The 21,324-nt window shown below is 36.1% G+C and overlaps 2 protein-coding genes across 5 annotated transcripts; one reads left to right on the top strand and one right to left on the bottom strand.

Moving 5' to 3' along the window:
* The first annotated feature begins 3,419 nt into the window (after positions 1-3,419).
* LOC111781339 (bifunctional protein FolD 1, mitochondrial-like) lies at positions 3,420-8,597 on the top strand. Its single transcript, XM_023661876.1, has 6 exons — positions 3,420-3,772; positions 6,031-6,227; positions 6,391-6,707; positions 7,029-7,265; positions 7,371-7,538; positions 8,254-8,597. Exons 2-6 carry the CDS (start codon positions 6,047-6,049, stop codon positions 8,422-8,424), a joined length of 1,074 nt encoding a protein of 357 aa, XP_023517644.1. The 5' UTR covers positions 3,420-3,772; positions 6,031-6,046; the 3' UTR covers positions 8,425-8,597.
* A 105-nt stretch (positions 8,598-8,702) lies between these two features.
* On the bottom strand, positions 8,703-20,837 carry LOC111781338. 4 transcript variants are annotated; one of them, XM_023661874.1, is made up of 16 exons: positions 20,522-20,837; positions 20,352-20,381; positions 19,771-19,898; positions 19,555-19,687; positions 15,452-15,608; positions 15,283-15,361; positions 13,508-13,548; positions 13,244-13,360; positions 13,017-13,094; positions 12,209-12,253; positions 11,513-11,564; positions 10,750-10,824; positions 9,412-9,459; positions 9,271-9,306; positions 9,053-9,127; positions 8,703-8,965 (listed from the first exon to the last, which is right to left on the bottom strand). In XM_023661874.1, exons 3-16 carry the CDS (start codon positions 19,837-19,839, stop codon positions 8,894-8,896), a joined length of 1,077 nt encoding a protein of 358 aa, XP_023517642.1. In that variant the 5' UTR covers positions 19,840-19,898; positions 20,352-20,381; positions 20,522-20,837; the 3' UTR covers positions 8,703-8,893. The 4 variants fall into 4 exon arrangements, with proteins under 4 accessions (XP_023517642.1, XP_023517640.1, XP_023517643.1 ...); XM_023661872.1 differs by lacking the exon at positions 20,352-20,381 and having other exon boundaries at positions 20,424-20,837; XM_023661875.1 differs by lacking the exons at positions 20,352-20,381; positions 20,522-20,837 and adding an exon at positions 20,297-20,319.
* Between the last annotated feature and the right edge of the window lie 487 nt (positions 20,838-21,324).

Below are 21,324 nucleotides of genomic sequence, written 5' to 3'. Positions count from 1 at the left end.
ATATTAATAATTTTCATCCAAAATCAAAATAATAATATATTTTTTAAAATAAAATATTAATAGTTTTTGTCCAATTCAATAGTAATTAATATATTTTTTAAAAAAAGAAAATATTATTAATTTTCGTATAATAATACATTTTTAAAAATTAAGATTATTTTGTATTAATTTGAGAAAAATAAGAGAAAAAGGAGGTGCGGTGGGCACTGGGCAGGGCAGAAGCAGGGGCGGCGGTATAACCGAGGCGTGGGGTAAAGAGCTGTCCATTGTGCGGTTCCCCAAAAAAGAAATTGAAGCCTTTGTGTTTGACCTTTTGCTTCTATTCCCCATTTTCTTTTCGCCATTTTCCTCTTGATCTTTTCTGCATGTGAAATCATTCTAATTACCTTTTTTTTCTTTTCTTATAAACAAATTAGCTTTTATAATTTTAAAAATAATTCTAATTATCTCGTATCCGTTCAAGTCAATAAAACATATACAAGGGTGTGGACAGTATCTGTTGGCGGTGGGTCTGAGCTTTTACTAATGATACTAGAGCCCGACACTGAGCGGTGTGACAATGTGGATACTCGACGTTGGTCCTCATTTAGCTATGGAATTTCTATGATTGAGCTACTGAAAAAGAACGTATACCCTGTTTAAGCTTTTTTAGGTATTCTATCCTTAGGATCCCTCTCATTCGAATGTGTTATCGGTTCATTCATGTACCCCTCGTTTACTCGGGTGTCCCAGAAAGTGTCTTGTTATCGAAAATTTTGAGACCCCTTTACTCGGGTTTCCCAATCATTCAGTGAATAAAGCTTTTATCGTGGGTTCGTTCTATATATAAGACTAGGTTTGAGGTTAGGTTAATGAACTCTTTCGGGTACATTTCGGGTTGGAAGATAATACGAGAACGAATGAGAAAAAGGGTTTAGAGAAGGAAACAAACGCAAATGTATAAACAATACTTAAAAAATTCCGAAGACAAAGACGAGAGGGGAATGGAGTTGAGCCAACGAGTTAGCAGCCAAAAACATAACGACCGGTGTGCTTCCTAACGAGGCATCCAATACCAAATCGGGTGGATTCATTTGTAGCTTTATTATTACGCCATTTGGCCTTTCTTCCTCGAAGATTCACATGTGGACCTCTCTCTATTATTACTCTTTTTGGTACTCATGAGTCTATGATTTGCCTTTTAGGGTTTTTAAAGGTTTGGATAAGGGTCGGAGTCAAGGAAGAATCGACCAAATTGACCGAACGAATTGAGTTTGTTTCGTTGGTTTCGACTTTTATTTGTTAGTGCGACTCTCAATGTGCGGGAGACTGAAAAATGGGTCGAATAAACTCTACCGGGGCCGACTAGCTCCCGAGTTTCAGGGTATCGTGAGTTTGTCTAGGTTGGATAAGTTTTTCACATGACCGACATTGAATTCGGCTTTAGTATTAATCTAGACCAACTTGCATGCACCATTATATCATCTGTCAAATCTAGAGGTTTCCATGGGCGTGATAGGGACGGAGGAAACTCCGCCACCTATTTCAATTCCCAGCAAAATTCTTCATTTATTTTTGCGATAAACACGGATTTCCAGTCATAGATTTTTTTTTTCGTTTATTTTTTAAAAAATAAAATATTTTAATGGATCATTTCATTTTTTTTTTATATAATTTATATTAAAAAAATATAAAACATCCTAATAAATCCAATAATATTTTATAAGAAAAAATATAATATAATTTTACAGTGACATAATTTCTAAAAATTTAAATTTTAATATTATTATATAGTTTTCAAATGTTAAAAAAATTTAAACAAATGGAAGCAAGATAGCAGACGGGAGAATTAGACGGGGATAGAAATGAAAAATATAATTCCCGTCTTCAGCCTCATTTAAGAGCAACCTCTTCTCGTTTACTTCCCGTTATCTGTTTAAACGAAGATTCTCCTTCGTTCGGGGTGGTATAATTATTCTCGGATACCTATCAACATATTTTTTTGTCTCTCCGCTTGAATCTTCGTTTCAATCAGGTCTCTAATGTCATCGGGATAAGTTATTTGTTGATCTGATAAATGGTTTCCGAGTATTATATTTTAGTAATAATAATAATAAGTGAAAGGAAATGGAAAGAAGAAGGTAAAAGGCAAAGGACAAAAAGAAAATTGAAGGAGGTAACAAGAAAAGGAAGACAGTCTCTGAAACGATGTCGTTTTCTTCCATTAGGGCCAACATGCATGAGTCACTTGGAGCATCTTCTATTATCCATTCATTCAATACAAACATTTTACCTTCAATATTTACCATTCTCTAGGGGTAAAAAGGAAGCCACTAAGGTAAATTAACCTCACCTTCATCCCAACTTCAATATCATCATATTCTCCCTTCTTTTGAGGACCGGAATAATTACCGTTCGAGAATCGGTATGGTTTAATGAGTGTAATCTCAAAAAAACTATTGCTTTTGGCTAGAACTGCTATGATTGAGCTTCGTTGTAACAACCCAAGTCCACTACAAGTAGATATGATCATTTTTGGGATTTTCCTTTCGGGATTCCCTTCAAGATTTTTAAAACGCGTATGTTAGGGAGAGGTTTCCGCACCCTTATAAAGAATGATTTATTCCCTCTCCGATCGATGTGGGATCTCACAATCTATCCCCTTTCAGGACTCAACGTCCTCGCTAAGGCTCGTTCTTCTCTCCAATTGAGGTGGGATCTCACAATCTACCCCCTTTAGGGTTGGGGTCCAACATTTCACTAGCACACCGCCCCCTTCTGGGCTTAGCGTTCTCGTTAGCACATTGTCCAGTGTCTGACTCTAATACTATTTGTAACGGTCCAAACCCACCACTAGCAGATATTGTCCTCTTTGGTCTTTCCCTTTCAGGCTTCCCCTCAAAGTTTTTAAAACGCGTCTACTAGGGAGAGGTTTCCACAATATTTCGTTCCCATCTCCAACTGATGTGGGATCTCACACTTGTAGTTTAGAATTCGACATTTCAGTCTCGTGATTGTGGGACTTTACAAATGGTATAAGATTACTATGTAGTTTATGATGAATCAAGCAAACGACGGTGGTAGTGTGATATAAGATTACTATGTAGGTTATACGAATTAAGGTTTAGGGTTTAAAATATTGAATATTAAATTATAGTTTTTTCATATATATCATATTTAATATTTTATTATAGACAAATATCTAGATATTTACTTCATTGTTTTTATAATTTATTACTATTTGATTATAAATGAAGAATTTTCAAATTTTATTTTATATAATAATTTAAAGTGTTAATATATTTTTAAAATATATATTTTTTTTAATTTTTTAAACTATTTTTATAAATTTTATGAGTATATTTAAAATATATTTATATTATTTGAGCGAATTAGAATATTCATAAGAAAGCTTAAATCATAAAAGTGAGTCTAATAAAACGAAAGAAAGCTGAGTGTTGTTCTGTAGTTCGCTCCATTTCCTTGGAACTGTCAATTTGGAGAAAAAGTTCATGCGCCAATGCCCTAGCCAAATCCTTTGATTTCCTTGGTTCAGTGAGCATCGCTCTTTCGATTTTACGATCAATTCAGTACAACAAAGGAGATAAACTCGGTGGTGGAATCCGGCGGCGGCGATGGAGGAACGATTTTTAACTCAAAGATGCGAGAGGAACGAATTCTTTCATAAAATTTTCTGATGTAGGGTCATGGCAGTGCTGTAGTCCGTTGATTTTGATTCTACAAGATTTCAATCGAAGGACATTTGAGCATTTGACGCCGGAGCTGCCTTCAGGTAATTGTTCTGTGGCGTTCTCCTCCGCTGTCGTATGTCTTTACCTTTATTTTTTGTGGTCTGTTATGATCAGTAATCGTTCTTCGTCGTTTCTTGTATTTTCTTTTTGAAGATGTTGATAATTTGCTATTATGATCTTGGTGCTTGTTATTGTGACGTGTTCCTTTCGGTTTACTTGTTCAAATTTAGCGTTCTAAAGTAAATGATTCTTGGTAGTAAAATACTAAAATGGTATAGATTAGAGATTTAGCGAACGAGTTAACTATGGTAAGAAGAGAATGAATCTTGACATTGTAGTTGACAGTGATAAGAAAAAGGATGAGAAAGAAGAATGGTGATTTCATCGACCACTACTCATTTAGTTGTAATTGTGGACTTGATATGTGAGAAACTCCCGATGATGTACAATCGTCGGCTTGTGTCTATTAATTCTACTCATTCTTCCATTGCGGTTGGAAGCTATTTGAATTTACCCGTCCTTCACATTACAAGTAGTAGGTTTTCGTTGAGTGTTATTATTGTCCTTCCAATGTGGGCCTCTACTTGATGTTTTGTATTGAGCAGCTGAAACATTGCTGAGTATCCTAGTCTAGGTCTGACTCCTTTGAAGGGAAAAACATGTTTGTAAGAGATACCAAGTACGGGTCTAGTACATTACTATGAGTTAAGTGAGCTGTAAATTTTAAATAGAGGTTTGTATAGCTCTATATAGGTTTGTATACCTTAACTTCCCTTTCTTTGTGTGTAGAACATCATGTTCTAATAGACGTGTGTGTAGAACCAAAACCACTGATGATCTATCTTAAATTTTCTGTCCTCCATTTTCCTGATGGATTCAGTATACTGTTCTAACTGTGATCTTGAAGTTTCTAATTAAAGAGAGACTTCCACAGACACTTTTGTTTTTGCAGATTGATCTTTCAGCCCCAGAAGAGGGGCCATACATACTTCCTCTTTTGGATTCCCATGGAGAAACTTTTTTTTTTCTTTACTCGTGTTAATACAATAGTTAACTCTATTCACAACGAGACAGGATTTCTGACAGTGTCCATTGGGATTGCAAGGACAAAAGTTTACTGGAAATACAGTCCATAAGTTTTGATAAATTTTGTTGGAGAAAATTTAATATTATATTTTTCTGCCGATTCTTATCTCATATCTTTTATCAAATTCATCAACTTTGAACTTCATGTTTACATTAAAAACTTATTTGGAAACTTCAGTAAGCCTCCAAAAAAGTTTTAGCATGCAAGGAGGAAGCACGGGATATTTGGCATGTCAAGATGGTTAGTTATATAACTGTAGTGTAGTTTATGGCAAGAGAGGAATTGGGATGGTTTAGTTGGATGTATAAATGGTGACACGGGAAGGACTGATGTATGTAAAATTATTTCTCAGTCTATCTAGAGGGAAGTGTGCTGGAGTACATATAGTAAGTCAGAATGTTGGTTGGGCTATTGTCAAATATACTTGGCTTGAGAGAAGCTTTGAAAATGGAGACAAATGTTGTTGTGGGTGCTCAATTCGTTGGGCCAGTTAGATGAAACAGAGGCAATCCAATTAGTAGAGAGCCATAATATGATGTTGAAATTGGGGAGGATTTGCATTTGTAGCAGTTGTGCTAGCCCAGCCTATTTGTTAAAAAGAAGTTGGCAGCTCAAGATTTTAAATAGATTATTGAGTGCTCAATCGAGAAACCCCACTTAAATACATTTCCTATCCCAATAATAGATCCACTTTTAGATGTAAACATATGGTGCTATTTTGTTTTTCGAAATTGGATCTAAAATCAAGCTATCATAAAATCAGGCCACAGCTGAAGGAAGTTGCTTAGACTTATGAAGGCCATTATAAGTTCTTGGTGGAAACCAACTGAATCTACTCTCGTGACAGCCTTTCCAATGTACTTGACAAGTTTATGCTATTGGGTTTAATATTTACTTGTCATATTAATGAAAATATGTTAGCTATAACTGCAATTTGGTTTACTAATGAATTGATGCTTGGGGGTGCCATTGGAGAAGCTGAGACGAGACCTACTTGAAGATCGCATGAGATAAATGCAAAGATAGACAATGGAAGAAGAAAGATGATCTCATAAATCAAAATTTGGATGAGTTATATTTGTGTTCTTGATAGAAATTCTTCTGTGAAATCTTTATTTGGAAATTATCTTAACCTTGCTAGTTGTTTTACTCATCAGCTAATATATGTATATAACTAACAACCTTAATGCTAACTATCTTCAATTGTGACAGTGATCACTGTGTACACATGGCGTTATTGTACAAGAGTCTGAGCAGGAGAGTCCTACTTACATCTGCAGCTATGAAAAGAAGAATCACAACAGATGCCCGGCAGATTTTATTGTCTCCACCTCTCATATCCATTGATTTTCCTGATATTTGGAATAGTTCAAGCTGTCTTGATTATTCTTCCACTGCTACATCGTATGGTATGTCACCTTTTCTCTGCAACCCTCCTTGCTTGTCATCTCCTTTACCCCAGTTCAAACCCAGGTGGTGTCACCATACAGGTTTATTATATTATTATGTTTATCATTGAACAATTTCTTATCGGGGTGTGCTTGGTGTCTGTTGATCCAATGTTACTAGCAGATGACCCGCAGAGTACAACAGTAATTGATGGTAGGGTGATCGCTGATGAAATTACATCAGGAATAACTAGTGAGGTGAGGAGGATGAAGAACTCTATGGGAAAGGTTCCTGGCTTGGCTGTAATCATGGTTGGCGAAAGAAGGGATTCACAGACTTATGTTCGCAACAAAATAGCTGCATGTGAAGAAGCTGGAATCAAGTCAGAGGTTTCTTCTTTGCCCGACAATTGTACTGAAGATCAAGTTCTTAATGTTTTGTCACATTTTCATGAAGATCCATCTATTCATGGTATACTTGTGCAGCTTCCTCTACCTCAAGTAATTTCTAAAACTGGACCATGACTACATTTAATTTTGCACATTTCAATCTAAATACATTAACATGATCGTGATGTTCATCTTTCTTGGTTTCTGGTTTCTGGGGAAGCATTATTCATCCATTATCATCTCCTCACTGTCTGCATAGCCATAGTAGCTTAGATTTGGCATGGGATGGTTCTTTTCTTGCAAGACATAAATGTTTTGCGAATCGCCTGACATGTTAGTTGCTGTAGATGACATGTTTTGCTATTAACACGAATTTAGAACTCATTGGATTTTAAGGAATATAGAGATTGACAATTTGATATTTCGGAACAGCATTTGGATGAGGGGAAAATTCTAAGCTCTGTGCGCCTAGAAAAAGACGTTGACGGCTTTCATCCACTTAACATGGGGAACCTTGCTATGAGAGGTAGGGAACCACTTTTCTTACCCTGCACTCCCAAAGGCTGCATTGAGCTGTTGATCAGATCCGGTGTAGAAATCTCCGGGAAGAGGGCCGTGGTGATTGGAAGAAGTAATATTGTTGGATTACCCACGTCCTTGCTGTTGCAGGTATGTATGTATATACATTCACTTTTATGTCCAAAACACACTATTGTCACTAGTGTTCTAGAATTATGTTAGTACTGAAATATCCTCTGTTTTGGTTTCTTGCAGAGGCACCATGCCACTGTCAGTATTGTGCATGCATTTACTAGGAATCCTGAACAGATTACTCGTGAAGCGGATATAGTGGTTGCTGCTGCTGGAGTCCCTAATCTGGTTCGTGGTAGTTGGCTAAAACCTGGTGCAGTGGTTATTGACGTGGGGACAAATCCAGTTGAGGTAATTAATTATAAAGTATATAGCTTTATAATACCTCCTTGAATTGAATTAGAATTAGAAAGTGCTTATAATGGTTTAGATAATTTTTACTTAGTCGAACTGATTTAGGCATATATTTTTGACCAAAAAGATAGACGGAGAGGTTCGAATCCACCTACTCGAACTGAAAAAAAAAAAGAAAAAAACTTATTTGATCTTTTAAAATTCTCAGTTAGGTTTATTTATTTATTTTTTAAAAAATGCTAATAATTAATGTTTTATTAATACATTTGGACATGTGGACTTGTTTCTTGATGCTTATTTGCAAAATTTAACCTGAATTTATTTACACAAATTCATCACTTCCATGTACCATGTGTCCTAACATATGAATTCTTTGTGTGAACTTTTTAATAAAGAAACTGAATGTTTAATTGAAATCACAACTAATCATAACAAACAGAACAGTTTTCTTTTACTAACAATGGATTTCAACAATCGAAGTACAATGATCTGTTCGAATTATTGTTCGATGATTAGTTTCAAGTCCTATCTAATTCGTTTAGCCCCGGGCCTGATTTTTAAGGATAGAATAATGTATCAATTAGTTGATTATTCAAATTTCAACTCATTTTTCAGAATTTGTAGTTATTTTTTAAGAAATTTTGATCTTTGTTACAGCTTTCTTCAAAAATATTATTTCACAGTATAACTCTGCATTGCCCTGGATTGCCAGGATCCTAGCAGTGAGCATGGGTACCGACTAACAGGAGACGTTTGCTACGAAGAGGCATCAAGGGTGGCATCTGCTATTACGCCAGTGCCCGGTGGAGTCGGACCGATGACGGTTGCTATGCTATTACTCAACACACTGGAATCCGCTAAGCGAACGTATAGTTTTACCTAAACCTTATGTTATTCCTACGTAATGGCACTCTTCTGCAGTTTTGGTTTCTTTTGATGCCGTTCGATGTTCATAAACGACCATCGTTGAACTGTATTTTGTTATACAAAGAACACGACAGGAACAAGCCTGGTTTCCAAGCTCATTCCATCATATTATATGTCTGAATTTGCACTTGATCGAGATCACAATCCATTCCAAACGAACCACTGTTAATGAAGGATAAAAAGTGCTTTTCATCAACTAGAGAAGGATTAGAAGCACTTTTGATGCTATGATCGTGTTACTAAATGACATATTTCCTTAATTACAGCAATTCCTTTCACTGGTTGGTTGCATTGTTTACAAGATTTAGTCCACGGGCGAACAAACAAACACAAACTTCGAGACGAAGATACTATAAAAACAATGAATGTATGTTACAATCTAAAAAACGTTGTCTACAATGGAGTGAAGTAACTGCTCGAGACACTTAATCTTCTTCTGCAGCAGTTTGCAATGGCTCTACCACAGGAGGTATGCAGTCAACCTTATAGCGCACAACCTAGCACGGTGAGAAATCAACTGTTAATCCTTTCAAAGTCGTTCGATTAAAAGAAGCGTCAAGGCAACTCGAGGAAAGAGATGTTACCTTCTTAAAAAAGGTTGAATATGTATTGTCCCAAATCAGCTTGTAGTCCCCAGCAATGCAAGTGCAGAAGTTTCCCTAATGACATTTCCCACCAATTTATGTTAGTAATTTCGACGCTTGATAAAATCAAGCGCACGTAGCCTATTGTCAATTCGAGCATTGCTCGAATATGTTCAATTCTCGACCTCACATCAACAGCATGTTAACATAAAACTCACCTGATCAGACTCGTAACGTTTGTGTGGCAATATCAACTGCAAGAAAAACAGTACGAAACCCATGAAAAGCAGAACCAAAGATGATCAAATTAAATAATCAGAAAAATGAAAAAGTAGGAACTAGGAAGAAAATCAACTTACAGTCTTTCCCCCACCAGGGCTTTCACACTCCACACTGAATCCAATGTCCTGAGCAAGCATAAAGTGCAACTCCATTTCAATAAGAACGTATGATCATATGATCGTTCAACCAAAATGACTATATGATGGCGTAAACCAGCCACATTAAAGAACATAAATCTGGTGGATCTGAACTAAAAACACATACATTTATACAATGTATAAGCTTTCCACAAACTCGTCGTTGTTTTGTTATATTCTTAATTGTTCATAAGCACAAAATGGCCAAAGGGAAAAGCGAGCATATAAATATCTATATATCTATACATCAATATTACAAACAAAGCTTTCATTGAGGAAAAGAAATAAAAGAATATACGAAGGCCAACTGTAACAGCCCAAGCCCAAGCCCAAGCCCAAGCCCAAGCCCACCTCTAGCAGATGTTGTTCTTTTTGGACTTTTCCTTTTAGGCTTTCCCTCAAGATTTTCTAAAATGCGTCGGCTACGGAGAGATTCCCACACTTACAAAGAATGCTTCGTTCCCTTCTACAACTGAGTTGGATCTCACAATCCACTCCCCTTTGAGACCCAGTGTCTTCGCTGGCACTTGTCCCCTTCTCCAATCGATGTGGGGATCTTACACCAACACTTGCCAAAAAAAAAAAAACGGATCTACAAAAGTAACAGCTCAAAAAGAGCCAAACAAGGACTAGGCCTAATGAGCTAGGGAAGGGCTCCAATCCAAGAGAACTTTGGGGAGTTAATTTAATGAATAGTTGCAAAAGAAAATCCAATAGCATTTGCAATTTATAGAACCTTAGATACGATGGATTGATTATTGTTGAGGACTTTGATTTAAATGTATTCCTCAATAAAGACAAACCATGATGAAAATTGAAAAGGAAAAGAGATGAAGGATCACCTAATTGATACTCTCAGTACTAACAAGTTAATTAAAGATTCATTCCTCATCCAAGTGCTCCACTAATAACCCAAGCTTTTCTTTCAGATAACCTTATCTAGAAGACCCAATCCATATGACAGTAAACCTTTCAAAAATCAATCTTAACAATAATCCATCCAAATCAAGCACTTTGTAATTTTCAATAGCTTCATTAGCAATGCGAAACTTGCCAAGAACATAATAATTAGATGAATGCTAGAATGAATTTATGAAGAGAATAAAATTTTCACTTAAATTTTAAACTAGAGGAAAACAAAAATAACTCTGCAACAACATAAATAAGGCTTAACAAATATATCCTCAGGATAAAATGAGATGCCTAGAGAGCATTAACTATGCGACAAAGAAAAGATGCAATCAAGTCAAAAGATGGTTTGGGAATTAGAAGTTGTACCATATTCATCTTGCCTTGAACCAACGAGAAATCCCAGGCAATATATGAATTGATAGATTCCACAGTTAATGAAACCTATAAAATTAATCCATATTTAATATATTTTATGCCTTGAACAAAAAATATCATCAAAGCAAATGACAGGAAAAATAATAAAATCACTCAGATGAAAATATATAAAACAGGTTCCAAGCCAAAAAATACAAAATATATATATATATATATATATATATAAAGCATCCAACAGAATTTGGTATAATATTTTTACAAATTACTGCGAGCTGGGTGATTAAATTGTGTAATGAAACTACACTGCTAATAATTTAGCATTCTTTTCTCAACAACCAACCTAAAGATCAATTAAAAATAAAAAGCAAATCAAGTTCAATGCTAACTAAATAAATATGCATCCATTTCTGTGTATCCAATATGAAGTTTATTAACCAGTGAGTTTCTCTACTTAACTTTAAAAAACGTGATGTCATTACAAACTTCTTAACATCTGGACTAGGACAGAATATCACCAACATCAAACAGAGAGTAAAAGATAAGAATAGTGATAAATTAATATCAGAAACCCAAATGAACAAAACTCATAAACTTAAAATACATTCTTCTACGGAACCCTTGACTTCTGGAATGCTTTAAACGACAATTAATAAATTATTACCTATTTTTCTCAGGGAAAAGAATCCAATACTGATGGAATCGGAAAATAAGAAAAATGTGAGAATAAAAGGAAAATGCTGAAGAAAAAATAAACCTCATAAGTCTTTCCAGCTGGAACACTAATCTCTTTGTAGCTATCACCTTTCCTGTAGAGAGATTGACGGACGGACAGATGATTATAGGGATGGATAAAGGGAGAGCGAAACAAAAAGATTGGTAGAAAGTAAATAAGAACACTTAACTTTTTAACTTCGATTGATTTTATGCAACAATCATATTTTTGAAATAAGGTCAAACTCTGTGTGACAGGTCTCACGCCCGGTGTTAACATTATGGATTAGATTCTTTAAGGGCATGGAGAGATCAAGGGACGAGGTTTGGTCCTTTTAATGTCTTGTTTTGGACATCATGTGTCCGAAAACTTCTGTAATTATTCGTTAAGTTTCCATTCTCTTAGACGGGAGCCATTTCCTGGGCCATTAGGTGAGGTCCCCTTTGGCTCCTTTTGGGGTGCAGTTTTTCATTGTTGGATCATGTTTCCCAGCCCTTGTTAATCCTCTGGTGTTCTTTCTTCTTTGTTTAATATATTTTCATCAATCGATGAAATATTAATAAATCCAAATATTCCATGGTCAGTATCAAAATTGTTGCTGGAAAGGATGAGAGTTGAGCTTTAATCAGCAATAAGCAAAGAAGCCTTTCCATTTGGGCCTCAATGGTGGAAAAGATTCAAAAGCATCCTTTTCTAGAAGAAAACCTATTGATATATACACATAAAAATGTCAATTACCTCACATCTGCTGGAATAAAGAATGGAGCATTGTTGAAAACCTCGCTGAAAAATGAGGACCAAAAATCAATAAAAAATGGAGATACTGACAACCAAAACTACAATATACAATAGCCTAGCTGAGCTTATGTGAAATTATCTTTTTGGAAACAGAAACACATTCTATTGATAAATGACAGAAACAATAATCTTGACAGACCTTTTTAATTCTCTCTTTAGGATAAAAGAGCCCTCGAATAGCTACTACTATGAAAAAGACAGCCAAAAGGACCAATAAACAATAGAACCAACAACCGTACGATTTGCAAATGAGCCTCCCAGCTAAAGTCAATTGCATTGCAAGAGTAATTAGGACGGATAAAAAACATAATTCTTTGCAAAATCACATTTTTCGAACCAATACAGCTTTTCCTTCAAATTTTAGCCCACTTGAATTCCAGTAGAATATTATGTCACCATACATTGTGAACAATACATTCTCTTTTATCCATTTATTCAAGAATTAACCTTTGACATACAAACAACCAAGACATACCACTCTACCCAACACCCCCACCCAAAAGAAATATTCAATTATATAATTTCAATATATTTATGCATTCGAAGAGAAAAGAAATATTCAATTATATAATTTCAATATATTTATGCATTCGAAGAGAAATTAACGTTTAAAGCACATGATGGAAAGTTTCAAATCAATAATCAATGAAAACTATCCATGAGATGCAACCCATTGTGGACCTTCAAAGTTACCCAAAAGGACTAAACGTACTGAGGAAGCTAATTATGCTGGAGACAGTAATACTACCGAATGAAGACGAGGAACCTCTCAAGCTCAGAGGCATACACATCAACGGCTTGTTCCAAAATAGCAAGATGATCCCTTCTGCTCAATAACCACAAGAAACCGTCAAAGCAAAAAACAGAACCAGAGTGTTTGTTCCCTCAACAGGAAAAAGAAACAATAAGTTACCCCTTACATAAAAATGCTACAATTCAAGGAACAACTGTAACATGAAAAGAAGGATTTCATACAGTTTCCTAGCATCAAAGCGTCTCCATGATAATGAAATAAAGAGTCTAATAAGGCGGACCATTGTTGTAAGCTTATACAAAGGTGGTCCATAGCGTTGCCGTTGTTCTTCCATTGGCCTGTTGATTTTCATACATTATCCTAAAGTGTAGTATGTTGAAAAGCTCAACAACTCTCAATTGAAAAGGCAAGGATGGGACTGCTTTAAACAAGTTATTTATAATAATTGAATTTAAAACTAGATAAATCTTAGAGAAAGAAGTTACCCATCATCATCATTTATTTTCTGAATGAATTCTAGCAATACCTGCATTAGAAAGTGATGAGATTACAGACCATGACATACGGTGAAGCTCCCAACCTAACTAAGATTTTTCCAGAACTCTCTTTTGCAGATATGAATAAATTCTCCTGTTTTGCTAGTTAGTTACATCTGACATTCGCTCTTTCTCTTTCACCCTCATGTCCAACCCCCCAACCCACCCACCCACACACACAACCTTGATAGGAAACAATATATATTAACAATGAAAAACTTCAAAAAAGAGAGTAGACAACCTCAAAATACCCAAGGAGCTTACATAAAAGTGCTTTGCTCGGCAGAAATTAGTAAAGGAAGGTAATTACAAAAATCTTAATACATAATTTCATTTTGTAGCTAAAATATTAGCAGTTAGCACACTCCAAAAAGATACTATCCTCTACAAAACAGTCTTGGAGACAGGTGGCAAGTCGTCACTGTTTCTACAGTGTTTGGGTTTTCTTTGATCTTTTGCAGATGGTAGTGGTGGGTTGTGGCCAGAGAGATTTTAGCTTCTAACGGGTTTTCTTCCCTGAATATTATTTGAAGTGCTGTCAAGACATTCTTCTTCTAGGTTTGTCTTTTCATCCACAATTCCCATAGAAGAGCTTTATAGCATTAGTCCACAGGATTAAAAAAAATCCCTTGAATGAGATCAGCACACAAATTGGTCCATGATTTTCTTTGATAGTTTTAGGAAAATGCCACCAAATCCCAATATTTACAGTAGAAAATACCACTTACAAGAAAAATGAGGAAAATATAATCCACTGTTTTATCGTCTCTCCACACAAAATACACCCAGTAGAAGAGATTTGGATATAATGATGGAATTCTACAGCCGATCATTGATATTGCATCCTCGAGAATCATTGTACTACATGTCCATCTTTTCATTGTCATCCAAGGTGTCCAGCGCCTTGGAGCGAATCGTTAGGAACTTTCTAAGGTAAGGGAAGAGTGAGAGTTTAACACATCACCTAGTATGGGAGAACGTTACGAAACCTATGGAGCATGGTGGTCTTGGATTGTATAGTTTGAAAAATAAAAAATTGGCATAAATAGCTAAATGGATCTGGAGATATATTCATGACAAAAAAAAACCTTAGGAGCAAGGTTATTGATACAAAATATAGGTACTCACACTTGACAACAAAACCAGTGTTCTCAGAAGCAACCACATCCAGGCCCGTGGAAATCTATTTTGAATTGCCAAAATCTGATCCATAGTTGTGTTTGTTACAATGGGGGAAATGGAACCAGAGTCTCATTCTAGAACAACTCTTGGGTTGGGGAGGGTTCTACTGCTCGATGATTTCCTCTGTTATTTGATCTTAAAACTGAAAGAAAAAAAAAAAAGAAAAAAGCCCCATGGAGGAAAGGTTCCAAGGGACCCTGTCTGAGTTTCTGTTGGGTATTAAAGAAGACAGCCCATTCCTCAATTTCTGCCTCCAGAAGGTTTCTTCTTAAGAACAAAAGCCATGTTCCGCATCTTCCTTCCAAGAATCACTAACGGAAGGTTGTTCCCTCAAGGATAGGCCATATAAGCGAGGGAAGGCATGAGCAAGGGTTAACTTAACAGCCAGACATCATTCCAAAAGGAAATATTGCAACCATTCCCCAATTTATAACTGATTTGATCGGCAACCAACTCCTCAAATTTTAAAATATACTTCAAAGGACCCTTGGCAAAAGCAAAAAGAGAGGATTCCAGATTTCCTAGGTGATAGATGTTTGTACCTCTGGAACTCCAACCAAATACTTCACGAGGGTTTTGTAGACACCTGTTGCAGAACCCAGCTGTGCTAACTGTCTCCTCCTGAAATAGTAATCAATAACTACGACCTTCATTATAAACCCACCTACAACCTCAGCCAGAATGAAGGAAATTAAATCAAACAAAAGATACCTCTCCATCTGTTGTTTCCATAAAAGGGCATATCGATCACGTATGCTTCCTCCAGAATTAACCAAAGCATCAACCTCTGCTTGCTTATTCCTCTCTGATCGCTCTCTTTGCTGACGAATTATTGTTCCTCGAAAATCTTGAGGCATGTAGGTCATTACTGCAAATATATTTTTCTTTATAAGAAACAATTGAGTATATCAATTTCTGAAGAATACAATAAGAAAATTACAAAAAAAAGTGCAAAAAAGTGTAAGGAAACCAATACAAATCAGAACAGCCATCCAAGAACCCCAGAAAAATCTACGGTTACACCCCATTGAAAGCCCAAAAACNTGATCTTTGGCGGACAAAAGCACATAATGATGATCAATTGTCCAAAAATTAGAAAATTAAAGTTGCAAAATAAGGTCGGACCTTTAGTTTAAATAAGAAACAAAATAATTCATGTGTGAGAAGGTGAGTGCACATCAAAGTATCTAGGAGTTACAAAAACAACCTCTGATTGATCATCAAAATAGAAAGGTAATAATAACAAAACGGTTAAATTTAAGGCACCAAAAAGAGAATTACAACTAACATCCCATATTCAATATAGACTTCAGTTTTTGTAATTTCTTTAGATAGGTGTCTCCCTTTAGTACCATTTCATTTAATGAATGAAATTTTTTCCTATCCACAATTAAGTGCTCTGAGGTAAGGCACAAATGCACCAACCAGGAAACCTTCTAGTTAATTTTAGACCTCTGAATGGTCAAGCCTTGAATCACAAGTCTTGGGCATGTTCAGGAAAATCCAAGGGTAAGCTAAAGACATCCAACAACTTGGACCATGAAGCCCCCATAAACAAGCAAGATCTAGATATACTGGCTGCTTTTTTCCCGATTACACCTGTAAAGACAATCCCAATTTCCCTGCTAGCAAGAGGATTCTGATCTGAAATTTATTAATATTATTCAGAAATCTTAGAGCTAGCGACTGTAAGAAAACTATACACTTCATAAGAACCTAGAGACTGCACGGACACTTAATGAGGTGAGAGGATTGGTTTCACTAGAGTTAACCAAGAAAAGCGAAATTGAACAATGGACATAGCCGCTACTGTCCAGCTTCCAAACTCAATGATCTCTCTCATTATGAAGTTTCCTGCTCGCAGGGCCTCTAATAGAACTTTCCTCTCTCTCTCTCTCTCTCTGTATATATATATATATATATTTTTTTTAAAAGAAAAGATATCATAAAAGGAAGTTGCAGCTACTATTCCGAGCTTCCCAAACATTCTTAGCCTTTAGCTACTACTCTGATTAAAAAAATCAGAATTTTCTTGTGGTCCCTCTACAAAGGAAATTCAGTTTTTTAGACATCATCCAATAAATGGAATTCTAATTGATTTCTGTCAACTAGTTGGTCCGCACCATGCCATGAAGACAGAAAGTTTCAAAATTACTTTTTCAGGTGATGCAAAGCTACATGCATGTTGGAAAGTAGTTTTTGGTCTTAGAGGTCTACTAGAAACAAATAGCCTCTTTCAACTATGGTTTGGATAGATGTTTACCAGAAAGTTGGAAACTGCCTGTACTATGCCAAGATTACATTGTGATGATGCCTTTAGTTAGAAAGAAACGCCAAGCTTTTGGGATCTCAAGGATATTGGGTGAAAGTGAAACAGAGGGCTATAATTTTCCTTTTGGCTTCTAGATAGCCCACTATACAAAGAGCTCCCCAAGAATAGTCCACTATCCATTTTTCTATCTAACCAGATGGATATCCCTTCTTTTATTTCTTTTATACCCATGGGTATCCAAGCAAGCTTGTGCGTACCTCAACCATTCTCATAGTACAACCACCATACCCTAATCTATTTGGTTGCTATTTGCTAAGGTAATTCATAGGATACTTAAATCCTAGATGCTACCATGGCTTGAACCCAATTGGATATCCTTCGTAACATCTCCTTTAGTGTTGGTTACAAATTCTTTATTCTTCTCCTCTTGTTCAGTTTCTTGTAATACAACAGCTCCTTATTGGTCAGAAAGAAATAGAAAAATCAACAATCTCCAACCAAACTACATCTTTTCATCATAACAATACATATCAAAAAAATCAACCAAATGATAGGTGAACGTTATAGACAAGATACGCTTTCAAAAGGACTTCCTCTTGNTGGAGGGTTTTACAACAATTGGAGAAGACTCTAGGCTACAAAAAGGGTAAAAACAAGGGAACTTTCTCAAGTACATCTATATTGAACATGATCTTTGGCGGACAAAAGCACATAATGATGATCAATTGTCCAAAAATTAGAAAATTAAAGTTGCAAAATAAGGTCGGACCTTTAGTTTAAATAAGAAACAAAATAATTCATGTGTGAGAAGGTGAGTGCACATCAAAGTATCTAGGAGTTACAAAAACAACCTCTGATTGATCATCAAAATAGAAAGGTAATAATAACAAAACGGTTAAATTTAAGGCACCAAAAAGAGAATTACAACTAACATCCCATATTCAATATAGACTTCAGTTTTTGTAATTTCTTTAGATAGGTGTCTCCCTTTAGTACCATTTCATTTAATGAATGAAATTTTTTCCTATCCACAATTAAGTGCTCTGAGGTAAGGCACAAATGCACCAACCAGGAAACCTTCTAGTTAATTTTAGACCTCTGAATGGTCAAGCCTTGAATCACAAGTCTTGGGCATGTTCAGGAAAATCCAAGGGTAAGCTAAAGACATCCAACAACTTGGACCATGAAGCCCCCATAAACAAGCAAGATCTAGATATACTGGCTGCTTTTTTCCCGATTACACCTGTAAAGACAATCCCAATTTCCCTGCTAGCAAGAGGATTCTGATCTGAAATTTATTAATATTATTCAGAAATCTTAGAGCTAGCGACTGTAAGAAAACTATACACTTCATAAGAACCTAGAGACTGCACGGACACTTAATGAGGTGAGAGGATTGGTTTCACTAGAGTTAACCAAGAAAAGCGAAATTGAACAATGGACATAGCCGCTACTGTCCAGCTTCCAAACTCAATGATCTCTCTCATTATGAAGTTTCCTGCTCGCAGGGCCTCTAATAGAACTTTCCTCTCTCTCTCTCTCTCTCTGTATATATATATATATATATTTTTTTTAAAAGAAAAGATATCATAAAAGGAAGTTGCAGCTACTATTCCGAGCTTCCCAAACATTCTTAGCCTTTAGCTACTACTCTGATTAAAAAAATCAGAATTTTCTTGTGGTCCCTCTACAAAGGAAATTCAGTTTTTTAGACATCATCCAATAAATGGAATTCTAATTGATTTCTGTCAACTAGTTGGTCCGCACCATGCCATGAAGACAGAAAGTTTCAAAATTACTTTTTCAGGTGATGCAAAGCTACATGCATGTTGGAAAGTAGTTTTTGGTCTTAGAGGTCTACTAGAAACAAATAGCCTCTTTCAACTATGGTTTGGATAGATGTTTACCAGAAAGTTGGAAACTGCCTGTACTATGCCAAGATTACATTGTGATGATGCCTTTAGTTAGAAAGAAACGCCAAGCTTTTGGGATCTCAAGGATATTGGGTGAAAGTGAAACAGAGGGCTATAATTTTCCTTTTGGCTTCTAGATAGCCCACTATACAAAGAGCTCCCCAAGAATAGTCCACTATCCATTTTTCTATCTAACCAGATGGATATCCCTTCTTTTATTTCTTTTATACCCATGGGTATCCAAGCAAGCTTGTGCGTACCTCAACCATTCTCATAGTACAACCACCATACCCTAATCTATTTGGTTGCTATTTGCTAAGGTAATTCATAGGATACTTAAATCCTAGATGCTACCATGGCTTGAACCCAATTGGATATCCTTCGTAACATCTCCTTTAGTGTTGGTTACAAATTCTTTATTCTTCTCCTCTTGTTCAGTTTCTTGTAATACAACAGCTCCTTATTGGTCAGAAAGAAATAGAAAAATCAACAATCTCCAACCAAACTACATCTTTTCATCATAACAATACATATCAAAAAAATCAACCAAATGATAGGTGAACGTTATAGACAAGATACGCTTTCAAAAGGACTTCCTCTTGAATAATGAATGATGTATGAAAAGTAACCTGTGTTGAACACGTGCTCAGAATTTTTAGATTGGAAATCCACCAACACTTTTAAGGTATTCTTCAATTTTTCTTCTAGCTTTCCTAGAATATTAGCAAGTTCAGACTCGCCAGTTGCAGACTCCTTCTGGACCTGCAATGCAAACATATAAATAAGTTATGCTACAACAACGCTAGGACTTCTGTACATAAGCATGTTTGGCGCACAAATCTTACCTCTTGAGGCCAACGAGATTTTTCAAGCAGAAACAGGATTTCTTCCACGTTCTCCCGATTCTTCCACATATTCTCATCAATTTTATGAGGAGGAGGTTGATTTGCTTCATCAAGAAGGGTGCTTTCCTCTAAAATGAGGATGATCCCCACAAGAAAAACACAAAAAATTAGTAATTAAAATGAAGTGGTTAACAGCGAACACTCGTCCAATATGATGATCGTTGTCAAAGAGTAAACAAGAAGGTGAAAACAATTGAACTGGTCACGAAATAGATCTAGGTATAATTTTGTACTATAACCAACTTCAGTGACATAATCACTGCGTACACAATAATAAAATTAAATTTCAATTATCTTTTCATATCGTTTCTTTAAATAGTTGATCAAAAACATAAATTTCAAGTCGTAATCCACAAGAGCCCAACTTGAATGGTGGAGATCATGAGACGAGCATAGACTAAAATAAACTTCTAAAAGCATAACAAGCCAAACACATGCGAGAACTGCAAATAAACTCTAAAATCACATTAAGGAACAAAGCAGGAGCAGAGATCTAAAAGAGAACAAGCTCAGCTTCAAACCATCAGCAACCAGCGAGATCGTGCCTTAACCTACAAACAAAAATGCATTAAGATACAAGTCAATGGCGAAACCTGGAGTAGGCGGTAGTTCATCAATCAAAATGTTCGCCAAGGCGAGCATCTCAGTTGAGAGGCGAGAGATATCGTCAGATAGAGGCGTAAATGGGTACTTTTCATAGTAGGAAGCCAGGAAATGCCTGGTTATTGGCACCAGACCCTCCATGGAAGCCATTTCCGCCGTTAACTTGGCTCTCTTCTCCGATTCAAAATCTCAGTTGAAGTTTTCCCCGCTGAAAATTCCTCCTCCGATTGTTTGCAGCGGAAGAAGATGCGTTTGCGTATCGTTGAAGCAAATTAGCACACCGGAAAACTTCCACCGTCGAAGGAATTCTCCGAGTAGCTCTTCTGGTAGCCTTTGATCGTCAAAGGAGTCGTAGAGCAACAAAAAGACGGCTCTACTCCGCTACAAAACTGCTCTTTCATCAATCCACCGTCATCAATCGACTATTTTTATATCATCTTATCGACATGTCGTTTACTTTTTCCCCCTTTTTTCGTATGTTTTTCTATTTACAAATTATTTCAACTCCATTATTAAAAAAAATTAAAAATTAAAATCCTTAGAAAAAATACTGCATGGCGATGATTGTGCGGCACTTACTCTCACCCTTAAATAAGTCAACTAATTAGAATTTGGGTCGTCTTTGGCACCGGCAACGTGTTCAAGCCTCTTATCCCATTTCTCATAATACATTTGTGAGATCTCGTATCGGTTGGAGAGGGGAACGAAACGTTTCTTATAAGAGTGTGGAAACCCCTTCCTAATAGATGTGTTTTAAAAATTGTGAGGCTGACGGTGATATGTAACGAACCAAAGCGGACAATATCTGATATTCGCTGGGATCAAGCTTGTCCTCTGCGATGGCCTTGTGCAGTAAACCCCCTACGGGGGGTCGTTCGTCGTCGTAAAGTA

The sequence above is a fragment of the Cucurbita pepo genome, chromosome LG19, assembly GCF_002806865.2.
Source record: "Cucurbita pepo subsp. pepo cultivar mu-cu-16 chromosome LG19, ASM280686v2, whole genome shotgun sequence".
In the NCBI taxonomy this organism is placed as follows: domain Eukaryota; kingdom Viridiplantae; phylum Streptophyta; class Magnoliopsida; order Cucurbitales; family Cucurbitaceae; genus Cucurbita; species Cucurbita pepo.
Note: the sequence above shows the minus strand (reverse complement) of the source record. Positions and strands in the feature narration are given on the sequence as shown.